This window comes from Zosterops lateralis (genome assembly GCF_965231275.1).
Source record: "Zosterops lateralis genome assembly, chromosome: 2".
NCBI classification, from domain to species: Eukaryota; Metazoa; Chordata; class Aves; order Passeriformes; family Zosteropidae; genus Zosterops; species Zosterops lateralis.
Window position 1 is genome coordinate 88,305,958 of NC_139763.1, and position 23,121 is coordinate 88,329,078.

The following is a 23,121-nucleotide window of genomic DNA, read 5'->3' on the forward strand; positions in this document are numbered from 1 at the left end:
AAGGTATTCAATAGCCAGACGTGATCCTGGGCAGCTGATTCAAGGTGGCCCTGTTTGAGCAGTAGGGCTGGTCCAGATGACCTTCAGAGGTCCCTTCCAACCTCAACTGGTCTGTGATTCATCTTTGTGCCATTTTGAGTATGTTGTTTGCGCATAATCGCAGATAATTCTCAAGTCTAAATATAGTAAATGAGCAGTCTCAGCACAACTCAAGGTCCCTCCAGATGGGTTTTAATGCATAAAGACTGATGACTTGGCAAACCCATGTGGGAAAGGACATTCCAGGTATACCAGGCTTGAAAGGAAGACCAGAGACAAAACTCTGAGAAACTGAAGATCAACAGACCTCTGACTTTGGGAATTGCCATTTCTGGGCAGCTGAATTGGTGCTATGCAAGTCAATCACTAAAAGCATAGAAGGTTATCGACCATAAGACATCAAGTATTCAAACTGATGTTGACAGCTCCATCATCTGTTGTCATGCAGAGCTGTATAAACAAACACATTTCCACATAGTGGGTGTTATGAATTCTCACCTTCCAGAGAATCCACTAGTCCTGTTACATGCACACTGAGGTATCCTGTGGCAGCCAATAAAGACAAGTAAGCATACTTCCTTCACAGCAGTAAACTCAGCTGGTTTTGGTAAAAGACTAGCTATTTTTGGAGACTGTGTACAGCCATGCGTTCCCACTGGCTTCATGAAGAAGAAACATTATTATAAGAAAAAATACACATCAGAGGGAAAATGGTGGTGGTGGGTTCAGGCTTAGAATGAGTTTAGCCTGAAATGGTTTGGGTTTTTCTCAAGAAAAATTAAAAACTTCATTTTGATGAAGAGTCTTCTGTTCTTTGTGCTTTAAACTCGCAAAGATATCGAAATATGGATTTTGGAGCTTGTAGGTATATTTTACTCTATTTTAGACTTTTTAGACTTTTTATGGCTCCACAGGCCTCAGCTATCCACATGGCTTGCATGTATCTGTCCTTACAAAGCTAGCAAAACCATCATTAGTATTGAAGAATAAGCTTGCTAGAATGGCTTCCAATAGGCTAAACATTAGTTTAGCCATGGAAACTGTGGGCCAAAATACAGAAACACAAAATGTCACTGAGAAGAGGAGCATCAAAAAAATCCAGGGAATGAAAGATTGCCACTCAGAAATTACTCTTAGTGAGGAGTGGTCCTTTGATTCCCAAGCTCATGAAGGTAACTGGCATAACTAAAACTAGGTATGGCTTACCTCTTGAGGGATTCTGTGCTTGAAGTTTGTAGATACTACAAAACTACCATACAAATAGGGAAAAAAAGCACAAAAAAGTATAGTATGTCGGGTAATAAGATGAAAATGTTGTTTGTATTCCATACTCTGTGTATAGTTTTATTTCCAAGCTTTTCCCTGATTTATTCTTGTGCTTCAATTGTTTGCTTTTCCTCATAAGGATGTTTTAATTAGAGAAAGAAGATATCTCTGTAAGGTCTAGAAGTGTTATTTTCTAATCTTCCAGATGGGGAATGTTGTATTTCAGAAGCAATAGAAGGCATTTGACTCATTTATGTCACAGTACTTACATGCAATAATGTCTTTGTTCTCATTAATGGCTAATTTATATATAGTATCCAGACTGATGCAAAGCATGAAAAGATGGCTGTGAGACTCCAAATGCAATTTAAACTTTTTTACTCAAAGTCTCATCCCATTTGAACTGAACTATGTTTTATTTCTATCTGCTTGAGTCGTGTTACTTGTAAAGGTGGAATACAGATACTTTCAGTACTCCAGGTCATCCTGCATTTTGAAGTGGTGTATGTTCCAATTCTAGTTCCACCTGATCCATGTTTGGCAATACAGCTTTGCAGTTTTGTGCCACAAGTTTAAAGACAACAAAACTTGTATGTGTGAATGACCTCTGTCTCTGCTTGTGGGCTGCACAGGATGCTGTTACCCACATGGTGCATATCCAAAATGAACACTGCTTCTAGCTGGCATCAGTCTTTTTCTGGAAGTGTGCATATTTACACAGGCAGCCCGGGATGATGAGACTTTAAAGTGCCCTAGGAAATGCATGAAATTATAGGATGGAGAAATTCTAACTGTTTTGTCAACAGTAGGGACTTGAATTGAGGTCTCCTGTGTAAGTTGCTGAAGTTCCATGCAGTGGAGTGAGACTTCTGTAAGAAGTTTGTTTATACCTTTGAGTTTGGTCCTTGAGTCAGCTCCCACTTGAAGGTAATACTACCCTAAATGTAGGAGTTAATCTTCAGGGGAATTAGGCTTTTGCTGAGGAATAACCTGAAAACCTGTGTATTTCTCTTCACCATGGATAAAATTTTTGTAACTGGATAGTTTCATTTGAGTTTCATTAGTAGAGTTTGAAAATATGAAGACATGTTTGTCATTAGAAGATGTGAATCTAGACAATCCCATAGCTGCAGAATATATCCATAGATTGCCAACTAAGGCAGTTGACTTTGGTGAAAACTGAAGTAATGTAACATTGCAGTTGTACTTGTAGATGTAAAGAGTAGCTGTATGTAGTCTTGTGTTAGGTTCTTATCAGTTAATATTTTTTTCATAAGAAAGTTGGATGGCAAGAAGGGCAACGAATCCTTTGTTTGGGATAAATATATTTATAATAGGGCAGTTCATAAGTCATTGTCTGTGACTGCATTTTCTTGGTTTTCTTCTCAGTGGTAAACCATTAAGTATTTCTGACACCAGAATAAGTGTGTCTGGTAGCTTGGCCTTAGAAACAGATAAGTCAGAGATTACTGGAGAGTATGACCCAGGCTTACTAAAAGAGCAGTCTACTCTAACTAAATTTTGATTTTTCTTGATAAATTACTTACAGATGACCTGCGGAGATGGAAGGAAAAAGTGCTTAGGGGCCATTAACTTGTGAATAAAGAATTAGAGGTAGGGAAATGGGAGGTATTTTTAGGCCATATTTGAGGGATTTAATTCCTTCCATCTGTTAAGTTTTTTAGTCAAGCATGTGTCCAAACCACAAACAAATACCACCTTGGATAAGAAAAAAATCAAACTTGGTGCATTTACTTCCAGAGATGACCTTTGGGGATAACTTTCACTGTATATCATGACTAGCTCAAAGTGGTTGTCTGTTTTGGATATCTGCATAATGCAATGGATGAAATTCCATTAACAGTCTTATGTTTTTTTCAGTAGAACGTAATTTACATTTTAATGAATTCTGCAGGGACAGAAATAAAACTGAAGATGTGATTGGGTAGGGGATACAGATCTTTAAAGGAAGCCTGCAGAATAAACTCCAGCTTTACTAGAAGCCAGAGAATCCACATGTGAACAAATTGTTCTACATGCCCTCTAAGAGGGCAAGCATTAACAGAGGTTAGTTCACAATGGATCAAAAAGCCAAGATTCCAATCATAAGTCACAAATCTGAGGGAATCCACATTTTATTATGTCTTCTGTGGCAAAGTAATTTGCTTTTTATAGGCCACAGTCAAGCAAGTATGAGTTGTTGAGGACATATTTCTCTCCTGTAAACTAAAGTGGATAAATCAGTCTGAGGAACTGCTGGAGTTTTCTTCTGCATGTGGAAAGAATCACACATAGGAAATATTACATTGATTTGGTGTTGGCATGAAATACTTGAGCCCTTGAGAGTAATCTCACTGCATCATACAAGATGAAGCTTGTGGGCACAGACTTTTGTTCCTTACAGAATTTGAATACTGCTTTTCTTTTTCTGTGTGCATATGATGCAGTTAGATAATGATTTTCTCAAATAGCGTGGTGCTTCTAGTATCTGTGTGATGTTAGCAGTACTTGAGTACAATGTGATCATGAAATTGGGCTTTTACCTTTTGTTTCTGTTGTTTGGTACATTCATTTTGGCTTTCTCATATTTGAAAGTGGCAGAGCAGAGATAAGAGCCTGGGAGATGTCCTATGTGATGTTGTGGCTAAAGCTTTTTTAATCTTATTCTAAAACATTTTGTAATCAAGTGTGCCTTTTGTTATCTTCATTGATTGTTGAAAGGGTGTTTTAAACTGCAATCAGCTTTATTTTTAGGTAAAAGCACAAAGTAAAACAAAGTAATTTTGAGTGCAAAGCTGTAGTCAAGTGAGCATGAGTTATTGAGGATCTATTTTCCTCAACATAGTTAATACTCGTTAATTTACTTGCTACTGTTTCTGGTAGCAACAAAGTATTCAGTACACTTGGCAACTCTTGTCAACACAAAAGTTGGGAGAAATTGTTCTATGGTACTACCACTGATCTGGTGATCACCTGCTCTGTTGGTTGCTGAATTTCATTTGACTTTCAAAATAAAATGCATTTACTCCTCTCTGGTTGGTGTAAAAACTCTGTACCTGTTCTGATCTGTGCAGAAGTGGGTATGAACAGCTCTGTCAGAGCGGGAACAGTGGGATGGAACTGTCTTCTGTAGTTCCAGTTCCTCCCAGCTGTGACCACTGCAGTCTTGTCAGCATGTTCACATGGAATGCTGTCAGAAAATCAGTGTTGGCTCACTGAAAGAGAGGGAAGGGTGAGCCAGCACCACCCTCATTTAGTCTTCCTTACTTCTGGTAGTATTTTTTGTGAACCTTATCCAGCCCGAAAAATGAGAACATATGGTCTGTAGAGAACCTACAGAAACCAAATGATTTTATATGTTACAGTGGAAATCAAGACCTGTAACTTTAGAGATTGTACAGCAAGTTAATTTTATTTAAGATACTTTTTAGATATTTTTGAAAATGTAAATTTCTGCTGGGGCGCAGCATTTTCCTGTACATTTATATTGATTGCTTTTGTCTTTGGGAAGACAAAAGTTCAGAGTGCAGCTGGACTCCAGTGGGAAGCAATATTCTCTGCTTCACATCAGGTTCAGTTAGATTGTTAAAGGCACAGAAAATACAGAATGTCTGCTGCCTGAAATATTTAATGCACTGGTCATGTTAGCAGACTGAACATGTGGTAGGGAAAAGACAACCTAAACTAAGCACATAAGGCTGCCACTCCTTGCACTCTTCCCTAGGCATCAGGGACATCAGGTGTCCTTGTCATATGTACTGCTTGCAGAACTCCCTCATGGTAGTGTATGAAGTTATTTTGCTAGTTGTGAATCCTTAGGACCTTGGATTTTTCTTTGCTAACCTAATTCCTCCTCAGTCTGGCTTTATCCTCAGTGAAACGAGGAGATACAGCTTATCTTCCACTTTGCATATGGCCTTGTTTGTCCTCCTTGTTTGTTCTAGTTACTTTCACTCACCTTTTCTAGGATGTTTACATTTACCTCCTTCTAATTCTTTTGAAATCACTGCATCACAAGCTCTGCTGTCTGTTTTATTAGCAGTGCCTGTCAGAAGACTAAATAAATAAACATCACGAATACTTATTTGGTACAGTAATTGCCAGAACTGTTTACAGAGATATTTACAAATGGTTGCTAGACATCAATTTTGTCCCAGTCTAATTTTCCAGCATTTCAGATACCAAGATAGCATCACAGCTCCTATCTGGCAACAGTGGTTTCTTTCCTAACTCTTCTGATACAAAGATTGTTTCATCATGGTATATGGAAAAAAAATACCGTAACAGTGATGAAACAGCCCCATGTGTTTCTCACCCTGATAGTAGCTGGACCATGGAGGTTAATCAACACAGAGCACTTGAACTCAGTACTCCTTTTACTAAACCATTTTGGCATCTGTTTCTCTGCAGATTCCTTCTTCTTGTAGTGAGTTTGGCATGAACATATTGTTAAAATATTCTGGATATGAAGTGGAACATTTCCTTTTTTTTTTCCTTGCTTCCACAATAAGTGTTCCTCATTCTTCTTTCAGACAAGTCAGTGAAAGCTTTTAAAATTTGTTTTCTTGGAAGTGATGCACGACTCAAAGACAGTTTGTTGCATGCATCTGTATTTGTTAAGTGGTCTAATGCCACTGTCCCATGTTTGTTTTGGGATAGCATAGGCTTTTGTTAAATCTGTAGCCGGCTGAATTTTCTTACTGAATATTCATGTTTCTTCTTGAGCCAGTATGATTGCCTGTTCTTCATTTCCCTAAGACAGCTCTCTGGATGGGAGGGAAAAGTGAGATTCAGTTAAGTGACAAGTCATCTGCCTGCTCTGATGCTTCTGGCTCTTCTCACTGTAGCACATGGCTGCTCTCCTACCCCTTTTTATTTGTCTGGTCTGGCCCCTTTATTATGTCAACCCTTGTTAGTCTCTCTGAAGAGAATTAGGCTCAGCCTTGTAGCATTTCCAGCAACCTGCAGGTGAAAAGTTACACTTGCCTGAGGATTTTTACGTCTTGGAAAATAACTGGATAGAGATGGTTCAGGCAATGGACAGAGAACACATATTATTAATTGAAGACCTCTTGACAGAGTATTTAACAGTAAGTTGGAAGTGTTCCCAGTCCACTGGGAGATGTTATTTTCTAGCTAGTAGCTTCAAAACAGAACCTATTAATAGAAAGAGATAGGATAACTGTAAATATTACCAAAGAAATAGTAAATCTGCACTGAATTAGTCTGAATACAACTTTTCTCTGGTTGATCTAATAGACTTACTGATTTCTTTTTCCTAATGAGTGCTGAGCAAAACTGTTCATCCTTCATTATCATTGCTATTTCCCTATTTATTGATTATTGTTATTTATTGTAATTGCTGTTACAAAATTGCACTTCAGTCTTAAGAGGAGCAGACAGTGCAGAAGGCAAAGAACTTGTTTGCCTGCCTTCACTCCTGTTGTCTGTTTTATTTGAGTATTGCAGTGCTTGTTCTATTGACAGCTGAAGCAGTACAAGGTTATTAGGAACTGGAAGCCATGCTACAATCTGATGTGAAATAAGTAAAATTGGAAGTCAGTTTTACTCCTTATTCACTTGTCAGTGGTGCCAGAGCTTGTGAATTAAAGAGGGGAGTGAATCCCCCAGAGTTTTGTGCTGTTTTAACATGCAAATTGACCAAGAGTAAAATGCTGATAGTCCAACAAGTATCAGGCTTACTTCACACATACACAGTGAACTGGTTTACAAATATTTTTTGAAGATAGTTTCTTCACACTGATTCCTTCCATCTTTTCTCAGAAGTGCCCCCAACAGTTGAAAGAGAAGGATACAAGTGGATTTGCAGTATGTAGTGTAAGCCCTTTTTGAGCAGATGGAGAATGAAGCGTTTGAGATGCACAATGTTATTGGTTGTGATCTGTAGTACACCATCAAGACAGTATCTTAAATCACAGTGACTTCTTTGGGACTGGATACGTCCTCAGTCCTTTTACACAAATTTGAATGAGGATTGCTGACTGTCTGTTGCCTCACCACAAGTCCTTCAAACATCTAATTTTTTGTTTTGTTTTGTTTTCCTGCTGCTTTTATTTGGCATTAAGAGATATAGTAGAATTAAGCAGCTGTGGTTAAAATAAACAAAGCGGATAAAGCGGCTTCAGGAGAATTGGCTCAGGAAAAAGGAGACAGATTAACAACATGTGACCAGCAGAGGTGCCTAGATTCCATAGAGTTATGCCAGTGGGTGCTAAGCATTGCAGATGTATATTTGATGGATTGACCAGAATCTGACTGGGCTCCTTGCTGGGGAGAAAGTGTCCATGAATAAGCAGAGGGGCTTCCATCTCAGAAGAAAATACTGCAGGTGCGTGCCCCTGCACTTGTGCAAATATAGAACAAATGAATTTAGCATGTAGTTTTAAACAGCCACACAGTTTTGTTTTAAGAAGGCTTTGATGCAGTTGCTCAAAAACTAGAGCACTGAGAAACTAAACTGGTCATGATTCCATTTGTTTTTCTGTCTACTCTCAATGGAATAAAATATGATTTCCTGTCTTCTCTGATACATTTCCCTTGGGGCTTTTGTATACTGGAATTTGGACTGTTTGTTACTCTGGGAGCTATCGTGGTAAAACTGCCTCTTCCTGTTGACATCTATGAAAATTGTTGAAAAGTTTCCTTCTAGTTTTCAAAGCCTTGAGTGCTGGTGAATCAAATGGTTTTGGACAGAGGTTTTAATAATGAGGCAAAGCAAATTTATTAGCCAAATCATGATTGCTAACATGTACAAGTCTTGTACTTTGTTATGCTTATTGAGGGATTAGTAATTGCAGTTAAATATTCTTCAAATTTTTCTAAGAAGTGGGAGAGCAAAATTCAGCTCTCTTTCTGTTCTGCAGGTCTAATGGGATGAAATAGCAACACACATTTGTTTTTGTGCTCAAACTCAGATCTGAGTGTTTCCGTGGAGCAATGAATTCAGGAGATCTCTCTGTCCAGCTTGCTTTCATATTGGATTTTTACTTCAAGTGAAATTAACTGTATGTAAATAAATAGAAAAACAAAATAGAGCAATTTTAAAATCATTGCAGATTTTCATTTTGTAATTAATGCTATTACATAGGGAAAACCCTAAAGTTACACCTCCTGACAAGCCGCTTCAAGAAGTGGTGCATTAAGAGACAGCATTTTAATTTGCTGCCTGTTTTCAGTTTGAAGTCTGTAGATAGGGTCATTTGCAGGAATTAAAGAGAGACTGCTTTTAATCCCCCAACTTTGCATTTCAGAAAGATATCTTTTCAGTTATGTGTGTTTAGGAAATAGAGTTTAATGCTCAGAAGTGCTTTGTTAGGCTGATGGATTCTCATTCATTATGATGAATTGCTTAGAGAATTTTTCAGCTCTTATCCCCATGCTTACTAATGAGAAAACGGTTTAATGTGAAGATTATGTATAATGCTTTGTTACTCTATTTTAAATGAGCTATTATTGTCAGTCTGTTATCAAGGACAGCATAACTGTGCATTCTAATATATGCATAAGGTTAGCATTTCTGTAGGAACCACAAGTCCTTTATGGGCTCTATGAATTATATAGCCTTTAAAAATTATACAGCCTTTATGAATTTTATATTAAATATCCTTCCAATCAGGTCTCCTCTGTGGAGTGACTGCATAATTCCTTTTTCTTATATTAGTTATTCTCTGGATTTTATATATTTTGTCTGTGACTTTTTGAACTCTCTTTTGTCTTTGATGTTTTTTTCCATCCAGCATATAGTGGTTGAGGCCCTGCCAGTCCTTCTGATTTCAGGAGTTTTGGTATTTGATATATAATGTTTAATTTTTTTTTCTAATACTAGTTTTGAAGTTCTACCTCCATTCTCCTTCCTGCCCTCTGAGTTTAACTATCACTTAACTTTGTTGTATACGTTTTATTCCTTCTTCACACATCATCTTTCAATCCTCTTCAAATGTTCAGTCTTTTTTGCCTACACTTTAGATGTTGTGTAGTTGTGTTATACACAAAAAGATGATAATGCTGACAGTGGCACAACTAAATATAACCTTTCACAGCTGTGGGCAGAGACAATTTTGTTGTTTTTTGCTTTGTTGCTTTTGTGCATGCCACTCAAAATAGTCATGAAGTTTTGGGAGAAGAACTACTGCAGTCCAAAGTAATGCCTTGTTTGTTTTGACACTTTGCTTTTTTGCATCAGCTTTTTCAAAATCATTTTGCAGGAAGTCTGTTTCGGGGATCTCATTCTACAGGTTATGTTCCTTTAAATTAATCCTTTGTTTCCTTTCTACTGCTACACTTCTCCACACTAAGTTTTAAATACTGACAATTTATCAACTAGAAATTTCATGAATGAGATGTTTATCCCCAAATTATTAATGAAAATCATTAGAAAATCAGGGCTGTGCTTGTCCTGGACACAAGCTGTGACTAATTGAGTGAGTTTATTCCTTACCTGTTCAAGTGGACACTGGATGCTGGGGAGAAAAAAAGGGTGAGTATGTGTGCATAGTGGAGAAAACACCTGGAATATAGCTATTAATGGATATCTGAGAGCTTATCTCCTAACAAGAATGGAAGAGTTAGGAAGGGACATGTTGAGATCATATCATCTGCTGTCCCTTGCTTGAACAGGATCAGCTAGGACAGAGAGTGTAGAGACTCTCTAGTCTACAGACAGACTGTAGAGTGTCTAGTCAGGTTTGGAATATCTCCACAGATGAAAGATCCTCAGCCTCTTTGGAAACATTACTTCAGTGTTTGGTCCCCCTCACAGGTCTTGCATCAAACTTTGTGTCTTAATTTGTGGTCATCTTGTCTTGTCACTGAGCACTCCTAAGAGGAGAGCAGCTCCCTGTTCTTCAATTCCCTTTATCAGGTATTTATACAGATCAATAAGAACCCCCTGAGCCTCTTCTTCTTGAGGACAAACAGGCCCCCTGAGGCCTCTCAGCCTCCTAAGAGGCTCCTTTCCCTTACTGGTATTCACCAATGTCTGTCTTGTATTGGGGTGCCCAGAACTGGACGTGGCATTCCAGTTGTGCTGGATTAACTGGTGTTGAGTAGGGGGAAAGGATAGCACCCAAAGCAGCCAGACACATTCCTCCTAGTGCAGCCCTGGGTGCTGTTGGCCTTCTTTACTTTGAGGTTGCATTGCTGGCTTCTGATCAGCTTGTTGTGCACCAGGACTCCAGGCCCTCCACTGGAGAGCTGCCTCCCAGCCCCTCAGCCCATGGTGTGTCCCAGTGCACAAGGTCATTCTTCTCCACGTGCAGGACTCTGCATTCCACTTCATTGAACTTCCTAAGATGTTCTCTCTGCCTGATTCTTCATCCAGCCCAGCTCTCTGTGAGGGGCAGCTCTGCCATCTGCTGTGTCAGCTACTCAGTGTTTATCTACAAACTTGCTGAGGGACCATTCTGTCCCATCATCCAGGTCATTAATAAGAGGTAAAACACCATTGGCCCAGTAGGTGAGGTCTGTTAACCCTTGGGCACATCTCAGTGTGTCTGTGTCCATCATCCTTTTGCTCCCCTTCCACCTTCTTGAAGTCTTCCCCCACTTTAGACATGTCGGAGCTTGTTCTGCAGTCTGATAAAGTGGGGCACAACAAAAGAGCCTTTTACTGTTGTTTATGTTTACACTTGAATTATTTATTTCATTAGCTCTTACTAAAGAATGTTTTGCCCATTTTATAACTGTTTTCAGCTAATCACAGAGTGGTGGCATTTGTTAAATGTAAACAAAATGGCAGCTCCCTGCCATAAAATGTACAGGCACTGGAGACACACACAGGTATGCTGATTCCCCAGCATGGCAAGAGAGCTCTCCCCATAGGGCTTCCACAGGAAAGAGATTTCATGTGTTCATTAGAAATGACATGGTTGCTGTGTTTTTCACAAATTAGGAAGAACATGGTAGCTGAGGAAATTATAAAATCATAGAAATGTTGTTTGACAGGAATCTCTGCAAGTCATACCAAGTGGTGCTGCTGCTAGTGCTAGCTCAGGTCAACCATGACTGCCTGTAGCAAAGCATTGAAAACCTCTGTGACTGGAGATTTTGACACCTTCTTGGTAACTTCTTCCAGTGCTGTACTAATTTCTCAGTGAAAGTTTCTCCTAAAATGCAACCTTGAAGTACCCGAGCTGCCCTTCAACTAAAGAGAAGTTTAAGCTTGACAAACTGAGCAAAGTCAGGTCTTACAACTTCCTTTTACAGAACATATCCTTTATTGAAGACTCCGGGGTGACCAGGGAAGAGCATCCAAGCCAAAGGTTAAGGTTTCTGGGTGCACATTTACACGTTTGAAAAAGACCGACTGAGAAAAGTGTCAGAATTTACCACTCCTCAGGGTAGCTGTCCCTCTGCTTGCTCCACAGAAGATCACAGTCTCTGATGCCTGACTTGACTTTGTCAGGACCATCCCATGAGTACAGCTTGGGGGAATGACTCTAGGAAGATGATAAATGCTTTCTCTGGCAAATGGATTAAGGAAACTCAGCATTTGAACAAATTTCAGTTCTGCACCTTCTATTACATGCAGGCTGTCAGTACAGCTGTTACAGAACTAGACTCAAAGAAGACATCAAAATTATTTCCTTGTCATCCATCCTCAGTTCATAGGAATGTTATAGAGGAGTTTAAATCTGCCACATGATTATGGCAGTAGCACTAGGTAGGTTTTGAGTGTGTTCACCTACTTCCATACTCTATTCTCATTTTCTAGCATACAGCTGAAGAACTTCTCAGATTTTGGTGTCCTTGCTGTATTTTAGATCATATTTCAAAGATGATCTTGCTTTGCAACAGACCTCTGAGATTGTCAGCTGTTAAGTCCCAGTTTTGATTAATCCTCTGGATTATCTAGACAGTGCAGGAAAATGTATCTAATCTTACCTGAAAATCTCCTTTAAGCACCAGCCTTTGCAGAGATGGATTAACCACCAAAATCCAGAGTTGGGAGTTGGCAATTGGCATCAAAAAACTTAATTTGCAGAAAGTCTATCTCTGTTCTGCAGTGTGTTTTGAAATGGTGGAAATCATGTAGTTCTCATCCCTGCCTCTTTCCAGAACAGTTATTCTGATCTGTAATACATTAAGGTACCATAAATGAAGAAGAGGGGAAAATATAAAAAAAAATACAACCCAAAACACACAAAATCCCCCAAAAACCCCCCAAACCTCAGGATCAGAGTGAGAAGACTTTTGCTGGTTCATAAGGGACATTGTCTTCTTTATCTCATCTGCACACTGACTGGTGTGAGAGTTGGAGAAATGGTGGAAAATCTCTCTGTCTTGAAAAGAAGACCTGAGAAAGGTCACCTTTATCTTGTGGACTTTACCAAACAGAAGGATAATATTATTGGCAGCTTTTCCAAAGTGTTGTGGACCCCAGCAAAGGAGAGGGTTTTAATAGCCACCTAGACACTGAAAAACCTTTCTGTGCTAGGCTTTGGTGCTGCATTCTGCTTGTCCTTGTGGCTCCTTCAGTCCTTTTGCCTTTTGGTGCAGCTCGTCTTCCTGTTGACTTTCTGTTTCAACAGAAGTCTGTCAAAACCTAATTCAGAGTGTCTTTTTGTCACTGCAGTTGTCCGGAAATCAGTTCCCAGCAGTGACACTTTTTTTTGCAGTCATACTGTCAGTATTTCCTTGTAACAAACCCCCTGTGCTTTTTGCCATTTTATGGGGCTGTATTTAAGCTCTACCGTGTATTTTTCATTGTATCATTTTTGCTTCAGGCAACATCTCCTGTTCTAACAGCACAGGGGAAGGTGGGGAGCTTTCTGTTCTCTGTAACTGGGCCACAGATGGCCCAGGGCATGTTATTCGAGGTGGAATACAAACTGAGACACTTGCTTCTTTTTGTCCCTCGTGGTTGTCTCTCATTATTTGGTTTCTAAATGTCTCTGTTCTATTCCAAGTGTCTTAAGAGCTCTCCTGGTGTTTAAGCAGCGCTAGAAAGTCTGATGCCAAGAACAAACTCTTTCTCTCACGCACACCTATCTGTGCAGCTTTTCCATCATGCATTCTTTGCACAGGATGGAATAACTGCAGAAGTCAACAAGAATACGGCCTCATCCCTTGTCCTCTTGGTAGTGCCTACCTTATCAGATTCCTTTTTCTGGTGCTGTTCAATGACTTTAGGGGCAAGCCTATCAATGTTATTCAGTTAATAGACATTACCAGAATGGCATTTCCTACCCCCATTTTACCCCAGCTTGTTGCTGCTTGGTAGTTTTGCAGGGTTCTGCACACATTATCTTACTCTGAGAAACATGAAATGTTATTATTTGTGTAAATGCCAAGAAACCACAAATGCTATTATCAATATCAAAAATTATCTAGCCCTCACTGACAATAGTGAGCACATTGCTTGATTCTTGTAACCAACTATGGCGTAATTCATCAATTTACTTCTCAGTTGTGTGAAGCAAAATGTACTACAAATGCTTGCTATTATTCCCCTTATTCCTATTATTGGAAAGGGCTGAGACACGGGCTGTTTGCTTTTCTTACTGAACGCTAGAGTTGTGAATATTTCATTCACATCCTGTCTAATAATTCCTCCCAGGCTAGATAATCCTGTGCATAATCTCCTTCTGTACAATATGTCAGTCTTGGCATACCTCTGACCATCTGTGTTGTCCTTTCCTGGGTCTTGTGAACTCTTCCTGTATCTTTTTATGGTTAGGGCAGATAAACCTGGGTAAAATGCTCTACTGTGAAAGTTTGTATTGTTGTATTAGTTCACACAATGCTCAAAACTGCAGAATAGAATACATGAACCCCATTCCTGTTCTGGTGATAGCATTTGTCAGGGAAAGGTTTGTTTTGAGGTTTCTTTCTCTCTGAATTTATCTGGAGTTCTAATTTCCCTCAAAGCGTTTGACACTCTTAATGTTTCCTAGAATGCTTTATGTTTTCTGGACACAGTCTGTCACAGATGAAGACAGACAGATGTTGAGGTACTGAAGAGAATTCAAAGTGTGGGAGAACCTGCAAGGAACCATTGGTGTTCCTTTTGTTTTTAAGCTCCAAAATATATGTACCATAGCTTGGATAAATTGCCCTATAAGTAAAAGTGACTGACTTTATGATAGTGTTCTGCAGTGACATAAACACCAGGGGAAGGAGAGATTTGATGGTTGCCTAGAGGATGATGATTTCTAATCACGAGAGGGAAACGAGCCAACGTTTCTTGAGAAGAAAAATCCGGTGAAATTTATTACTCTGTTGAACCATTTCTCTGGGGAAGGAATATCAGTGCCATCACTCTCACACAATTAAATACCAAGCAGCATATATTATTTAATTATATGGTGAAAAAGGAATTAATAAGATGACTTGATATATTCTTGCTGCTTTCACACTCCAGGATTCAGTTGTTCCTAACAGAGAGATCCTGTGAGAAGAAATAGATGTCAGAGCATTTTTGTAGTATTCATGTTGTATAAAAAATGAGACTAGTATAGAATAAAGTGTCAGTGAAAGGTATTTTATTGCTAGAATCCCGGGCAGCTTTGGTTGGTATGGTCGTATGCAATTAAATCCCATGTCAGTAGAATTATTTGGGATTTTTTAAAGAAGCATGAGTGAAAAAAGCATTTGTCATGGGACCTGAAGCTTAAAGCATAAATTTTAGCATCATCAGTACTGCTATGCAGTGGAATGGCAGAGAAAAAAAAACAGAGAAGAAAGCACAAAAATCGAGGAGCTGTGGAGAGAAGAAATACGAAATTTGTCTTAAACTTTTAGTGCTGTTTGGTATGGGATGCCACCTTGTGGAAGTTTTTAGGTCGTCATGTCTTTTATCAAATCTCTTCCTGACTTTTTGCTCTCCAGGCACTAGAGAATCCCAGTTGCATAGATCAGCCTTTAAGTCACTCCATCACCTAATGTTTTATGTAATCTGAACTTTCATTGTAATTTAGGGATGCAGAAATCTTACTTTGGGAGGTAGAAGGTATTTGAAAAGAAATTTCCTTAGCTTTGGAGCGAGCTGTTTCAAGAGTGTGACCGGTGCAGACATTGTGGTATGATTGTGGTACCACTCTCTTGCATGTTGTCCGAAAGCTCTGAACAGAACTCTAATCCCATTGTGCACTTTTGGTGTGTTAGCTCGATCACTACAACAGTGTGAAAGAAGTTACTCCATTACTGTCTTCAGCAGGACTTTGGAATTGCAGGAAGAAATGGCAAATGTGGGTGTGTCTGTAGCCTCAGTCAGCTGACATTCCACTTATTTCACCTTGTAAAGGACTCTTCTCCTGGTGTGCTCATATGTCTGGTGTTCTTCTCCATAGTGGTCTGCCTTGGGAGAGCACAGGTATATTGCAAATCCACCAAACTTTTTTTGCACATTTCACATCAAATGTCAATGCTTCTTTCCTGCTCAAGGCATTGTGAAAAGGGGAAGATGCAGGTGAATGATTTTCTGCCAAAAAGCCAAGTAGTTTGCTCCTGAGTTTACCAAAGTACTAATGTGGCTACCACAAGCAAGTGAAGAAATTATATGCCCTGTATGGAAGTGTATGTAGAGGGTCTCCTGAGCTGAGACCCTGCCGAAGGGACAGAGGTCATCTGTCTTGTTCTGCTTTCCAGCTTTGATTCTCCTTCTGCTCGTGGTCTTGTTTTTCTGCCTTCATGTCCATTCCATGGAGCATGAGTCCCTTTCCTGAATTCCTATAACTTGAAGGGATGGCCTTCTACCATCCCTCACTTAAGCAATTAGGTGCTTCTAACCTTTTCTAAGTGTAAACATAAACATTTCCTGGACTTTCTGGAATAATTTCCTACCCACCTTTCTCTTCTAGACCAAATCTCTTTCAAGGATTGTGCTGCAGGATTTTTTCAAATGGTAAAGAGATGCTGGTTAGGGGTTCTTTCTTCTATCTCTTTTGCTATGATCTTATAATTGGTGTTGGATTCTTAGGTGTGATTCTTTATGGGCTGAGCTTGCATTAATCATATGTACTCCATTTTGTCCTTTACTTGTCCTTCCTCTGTAAACCTTTTTCCCTGACCTTGCTCTTACCCCTACATTGTTTATCTGCCATGATCTATTGTTTTTGGCCTAATGATTCCAAAATTCATTGCACTCTTTCAAAACACTTGAGCTAGAGCTGTGATTTCTGAACTTAATAGAGTATGTAAGTCCAAGGAACACATTCGTGAATGACCTTTAAAGTGTGAATTCAGGATCTGATAGAAAGTTACACTGAACAATTTTGGTCTTTGGTAGAAACTTCTTTGGAAACATTTACAGTCTCATCCATGGAGCGTCAAGAAGTCATTGATTAAAGTGCCATCAGCTAATGGCAGTGGCAGCCCTGGCAGCTTAGAAATGCCATTTAATACCTTAAATGAATGTTGTGTGGTGAGAGCTGTTTCTGACCTCCTGAACCATTAAGCTCTCAGCAGCCCCAGCAACTGCCTGCAGTTCTCATCTAACGGTGGAAACAGCTGAACCACCGGGTGGATTCCTGAGAGAGCTTGAGGCACCAAAACTGCAGCAATTCAAGGACAGAGTAGATGAAATTTAAAGCAGGAGCAATAGGGTGACTGATTTCATGAGCTGCAGACAGTTTAAACCTGTGGCCATGTCCACAGGGTCCTGCAGCAGAACATCAGGAGGCTTCAATTTTGCATCCCCCCACAGCTCTTTACTACTCCAAGTTCACGCTGACCTTGCTGACATACCATGAAAGGCAATGAGAAATCAATTCAAGATTATTAAGTGGAAAGAACAAATTTGAGGGAAGAAGCAAAAGTCCTCTCCTGCCACATGCGTGTATGTTTTGTACCAGTCTTTACACAGGGATAGCAGGTGTTTGACTTTTTCCTGCTACACACACTCCTGTTGCAGCTGTATCCAACTCTGTTATAGGACACAGATGTTGTGACATTTATCCATACCTGATGATGCAAAGCTTCCCAACCCACTCTGTGGAGTTACTGTGTGTTGAGTTTTGGAAGCAGAGATGCTTCCCAGTCTCCTTACAAGAACCGCGAACATTTCCTTTGATACCCAGTGCATGTGTTACTCTGCTTCCCTTGGGAATGCCTGTGAGCATCATGCATGAGGCTTGATCTGCCTGTAGATAATGTACCTACAAATCTGATTTTGGTGATATTTTGTCAACACTGGCTATCAGCACTAAAGCCATGAGAACTCACACTAAAACCCAACCTGGCTACTGTGACTGGGCATTTTATGACAAATATTTACTGAAATGACGCTTTTGATGGTAAATGTCATCAGGACTTCCTTGTCTCACCTAGGATGAGGCAATACAGAGCTGAATACTCTGAGACATTGCAGATGACTATACAAATAAGAGCAATGGAGTATTCTTTCAAATAATATTTTTTATTTTCATAGAGAAAAATGCTGTTGGGAGATCAATAGGTAGCCTTGGTTTCATGTGCTAAGTCTCTCAGAAGAGAATTCTGCCATCCAGTGGCTTTTAAATAGAATTATAAGTACAGGTGACATGACCAAGTCAAAGTAAGAACATACAATTTCACTTTTTTGCAGCATCAAACCACTGAGAGCATTACTGTAGAACACTTACCTGAGAACTTGCCTGTGAAATTCTTTCTTTTCAGAGTTTCAGGGGAAGGGGACAGTGACATTTATGTTAACGGTGGAACCTTTCTTTTGTTTGTCTCTTTGCAGTTATGTGGCTGTGGTCTGCTGGGTGTGGGCATCTGGCTCTCAGTGTCACAAGGGAACTTCGCCACATTTTCTCCCAGCTTTCCATCACTTTCAGCTGCCAACCTCGTCATTGCCATTGGCACGGTGATCATGGTGACTGGCTTCCTGGGCTGCCTAGGTGCTATCAAGGAAAACAAGTGCCTCCTGTTGAGCGTAAGACATCAATACTCCTTTTCACTAAGAACAGTGGCTGTTGCATTCTGTTGCATTATTATTTTATTTGAATGACCAGTGCAAAATAGTCTTGTGGCCCACTGTGACATTGCCCTTGGCTTTCAGTCTTCCATAGGCTTGCAGGATGACATCTCACAGCTTTAGTCACAGTGATATCAGTGGTGTATTAGCAAATATGTCCTTGTTACTATGTACCCTAATGTATTAGGTAGCAAAGCAAATTGCTGTCAGTTACCTCTGAATGGTTAAGCATGAACTGTAGGATCAGCCTGGATAGCCCTTCTGGAAATATCTGCTGGAAGGAAAAAATCTTAGGCACAGAGCTGCTCAAAGCCTCTCATGGCTATTTTCTACATTGGCCATATCTAAGGCCTTTGTCAGAGGATGGTGGAAGCCATCTGAGCCAAAGTTAAGAAGTCAAGGTCTATGCCAGGCCTAATCAATAAAAAATGATTAGTCTGACCCTTGAAATTCTCTGACCAGCACTGAAGCACAGAAGCAGGGAACCCCTTTCAGAAAACATGGTGTGGCTATTCTTGCATAAACCCAGGAGGTTTCATCATTAGCTTCCCTGACTAATGATGGGAGGTTGTATGGGGGAATATATAATACCCCCCCCATATAAATATCCCCCTCCAAAAAAATAATGGGGAGAGGAGAACTCCCCCTACAAGGAGAGAGGTAGTGTGGCAGAAGGTGGGAGGAGGGCTTTCAAGGCAGACGGGTCCCAATTCAGTCACATTTTACAAATCCAGATGCTGTGACATTAAGGAGCATATTTTCCTTGTGCAAAACTCTCTCTTATATGATGTTGGGGAACAGCTGGGCAGAATTCCTTAAGCCACCTTAGGGAATTAAACTGGAGGCAAAATGTGCATCTAGTTTTTTGCTGATTGCTTGGTTTTGTGTTTTGCACAGCTAGGAAAGCAAACAGAGATTAGTGTTGAAGTCCATGTGATTCATTCACACTAACTGCAACACCAGCTTAATTTTTAAAAAAATATTTTATATTTGTACGAGGCTCTGCAAAAGTCATTTTGTACTATCATGACTGTCATGAGTTTCCAGTTGAAGAGCTAGCTGTGCTCCTTATTGCTTCTTCCCCAGTGTCTGGGGGTCAGGTGTCGTGCCTGTCTGGAGTCCGCTAGGGCATAAAGGATGAAAAAAAATTCCCACTGGGCATGAAAAGTTGCAAGAAACTACTAGAACTCACACTTGGGATGCCTCTATAGAGGGAGAGTTTTTGGCTACAGAGCTGGGAATAGAAGTGCTGAGTAATATGATGACTATTCCACAGTCACATGTGGTTCAAGCCCATCTGCTAGGGAATCGTTTCTGAGGCACGTCACATTGATCTTTGCGCTAAGGGATTTAGCATCTGTCCTGTAGTCTGTGTGAAGGAAAGAGACTCCTAGGACTGTGTGCTGTGATAGCAGTCAAAAGGAGCAAGACAAAAGCATGGCTGAAACCTGCAAACTGGTAGTAAGCCTACTGTTTTCATAGTTTCTAACAGCTCCAGGTTTATTCTCTATTTGGCAAGTGTGTATACACTGTCTCTTTTCTCTTTGTTCTAGTTTTTCATCGTTTTGCTGATAATTCTCCTGGCAGAGCTGATACTAGTAATTTTATTCTTTGTTTATATGGACAAGGTAAGCAAATATACCATATAGATTAATTATCTTTACAAGCATGTAAACCAGGTTTAGTTTTTTGTTTGATGAAGGTATGTGGGTTCTCCTGGATCTTCAGTGAAGGTTTAACCTTGAGATTTCAGCTGTCTATTGTAAGAGGCTTCTGAAGGGGGAGGAGGAAGTGATGAGGAGAACAAGCAGGAGACAAATCCCTAAAATAAAACCATGGTCCTGAGCCTCTGCAAGAAGCTGATCATCTTCTAGTCCTGGGTTAGTTGTGGAAGATCCTGCTTAAAACCTTTTAGCTTCTTAGGGCCAACCCTTGGAACAGGACAGGAGAAGAGAGGCATGAGATATTCACAGGTTATTCCAAATGCCACCAGTTGTCTCACTTGACTGGGGAGTCCCAGAGAGTTTGGCATGAGTGCAGAATGGATCAAGAGGCAGTTTCTCATACAAGCTCATCTGCAGGAATCTGCTATCTCAGAGTGACTAAGTGAAGTAGGCACAACTGGCTGGCCCATCAGATACATAACACTGGAAAAGTGTCTGGGGAACTGGAGACCTCTGCTAAACACAGGGCAGAACCTTACACTATGAATATGTCCAGACTTAATTTAAAACAGCTCCTCCCAGACCTTTATCTCTTCTCAGGCTGTCACTATGATGCCTGCTGCTTTCAGGGAGCTGAGGTGAACTGCTGATTTTGACTGGGTTGTAAAAGAGGGATGAAACAGATCTTATAATATCATTGACCTTTATGCCAGGACCATAATCCTTTTTTTCTACCAGCTCACTACTGTCAGAGGCAAAGTACATTCCCACCTTCATCCAGGACTCTGGGCTCAGACTGAAATTAATACAAGAAATGGGACATCTTAGATCTCCTGTTAAGCATTCCAGCTTTGTCTTCTAAAGGAAGAAGAGTATATTTGAAAATCATAAATCCTACAAGCTTGCTCTCACAAGGAGAAAAACAATAATGTCTTTTTTCAACTGATTTTGTACTGGCTATTCTCTATAGCCTGCCTGAACCCATGCAAGGATAACTCCACTAAGGTTGGGAAGCTGGGACTGTGGATTTGTGATTTTAGCAAATTAAAGCAGGCCACAGGCAGGAGAGGCTGCTGTGGGGTATTGCCAAAACAGCTGTCCATGGCAAGGTTACGGCAAGCTCAGCAGATTGATGCTGTTCATGTTCAGCTGGTTTGAATTAGATGATGACTGTATGATGGACTTCTAGCAGAGGTCTCCTATGTCAAGGGAATTAACCCACTGTTTTGCAATCTGAGGGAGAGACTAGACCTATGCAGCTGCTTAAAGGTCCCAATGATTTATGAGAGTCCTGAAGCTTTTTACCCATGTTAAGTTTGTGGTGAGAGAAGGTAAAAGATGGACATTCTGTATGTGTGTCTGTACCATTTGGTCCTTTCCTCTCAACAGCAGTGCATTGACTTACTCTATCTTCTACATGGTGCAGGTCAGTGAGAGTGCAAAGAAGGATTTGAAAGAAGGTATGAAGCTATACAATTCAGAAAATAATGTTGGACTGAAAAATGCATGGAATATCATTCAAGCAGAGGTAACATATTTTCTTAATAGTAACAAAGTAACAATTTGGTCATCAAGGCTGCTGCTGTCTCTTAAGCGTGGCACCCATGCCTAGTCTAAAAGATGGCTAATGCAGGTTTTGATTTCTGATTTTGCACTCTTGAATATCCAGGGAATAGAATACTGTGAAACCCAAGAGTACTGTGAAACCCAGGATCAAAGTGTACTCTGTAAGGCAGAAGATGCTCACCTGTCTGGGATTCTCTGTGGCTGTCACAGGCATAGAGATGATCTGTAAGAGCAGAGAGGCAGCAGAACCTGCATAGGTGGCACTGCAGCTTTGGCAGGATTTTGCTTTTAGCAGTTGTGGGCTTATTACCTTATATTTTGGTGTTTGGGCTCATGTCTCTGTGACAAGAAGATTTGGATGTGGAGTCATTTATTTTATTTGATTATGTTTTTCCTTTGTGTTTTTAAGTATTTGCTTTAGGTGATCAGCAACCACAGAACACCTTAAAACTGCAAAAGTGTTGTGGTGGCCTTTTTGAAAATATAGAGTGCTTTAGTGGAAATAAAAGTTTGTGGTTGTGTGTGATTTACATATTGTGCTAGTTAATGTATTAATCCTTTACTTCTGCACAGATGAAATGCTGTGGTGTGAATGACTACACAGATTGGTACCCAGTGCTGGGAGAAAACATTGTTCCAGACCGATGTTGTATGGAAAACTCCCAAGACTGTGGACGGAACTCTACTGAATCACTGTGGAAAACGGTAAGGTTCACTTTGCCCAGGTCAAGTCTAAGGTAGGGGTGGGGAGGAATAAAATAGAGGGAATGCACGTGAAAAGAAATGTGACCTTGGAGTTTCAATTTTCATCTTTCATCATTTCAGGGATGTTATGAGAAAGTTATGAGCTGGTTTGATGACAATAAGCATGTCCTTGGTTCAATTGGGATGTGCGTCCTCATAATGCAGGTAATACTGGTCTGATGTTTTTCAACATGGCTTTGATTTGCTGTCACCATTCTTGACTCTGCTGTGTGAAAAGTGATGCTCAACTGCTTTGAGTTGGAATATTATTTCAAAAATGTCAGATTTGTTTTATGAGTTCATTTAGGGTCGTGTGCTCAGAAAGGAAGCAGATCAGTAGTCAGTCCTGCAAAGAAGACTGGCTACATTGGATTTTTTCTTGCCCGTGTTTTGACTTCAGGATACCTCTTTGGAATTCCCATATTAAGCCATCTGTTATGCTATCCTTTCAAGAACTGGTTGATTTTTGATTTTCGAAACAAGTTCTAGAAATTCCCAAAATAAGTCAAATCATGGCCACTGAACTGAGGAGGTCAATGTGTTTTAAAAAACAAGTGCAGAAGTATCATAATAATCTGTTACAGTTTTGGGGTTCTTGCTCTAGCGAAGTGGTCACTGCACCAAGTCTGCCAGAGTTCAAGCATTTGGACAATGCTCTCAGGCATGTGGTGTGATTTTTGTTATCCTGTGCAGGGCCAGGAGTTGGACTCAGTGATCCTTGTGGGTCCCTTCCAACTCAGGATATTCTATGATTCTATCACTGTTGTACTTTTTGGGGAGAATATCTGAATCTGATCTTTTCAGTTACAGTTATCTTACTTAGCAAACACAAGTTGGGTCAAAGGGAAGAGTGGCTTGTATGTATTGATTCCAAAAAATTGTTGCACATATGACAAAGAACCTGAGAGCTTTTTGGCCTTCATC

The 23,121-nt window shown here is 40.1% G+C and overlaps 1 protein-coding gene across 4 annotated transcripts in view; it reads left to right on the forward strand.

The window, feature by feature from the left end:
• Positions 1 to 23,121, forward strand: part of TSPAN9 (tetraspanin 9) — a 174,725-nt gene that overhangs the window by 147,339 nt on the left and 4,265 nt on the right. For all 4 annotated transcript variants that reach the window (XM_083855608.1, XM_083855605.1, XM_083855607.1 and 1 more), the window contains 5 exons: positions 17,990 to 18,181; positions 19,777 to 19,851; positions 21,314 to 21,415; positions 22,027 to 22,158; positions 22,279 to 22,362. In XM_083855608.1, coding sequence (XP_083711734.1) covers positions 17,990 to 18,181; positions 19,777 to 19,851; positions 21,314 to 21,415; positions 22,027 to 22,158; positions 22,279 to 22,362 — 585 coding nt within the window. The remainder of the gene's footprint in view (positions 1 to 17,989; positions 18,182 to 19,776; positions 19,852 to 21,313; positions 21,416 to 22,026; positions 22,159 to 22,278; positions 22,363 to 23,121) is intronic.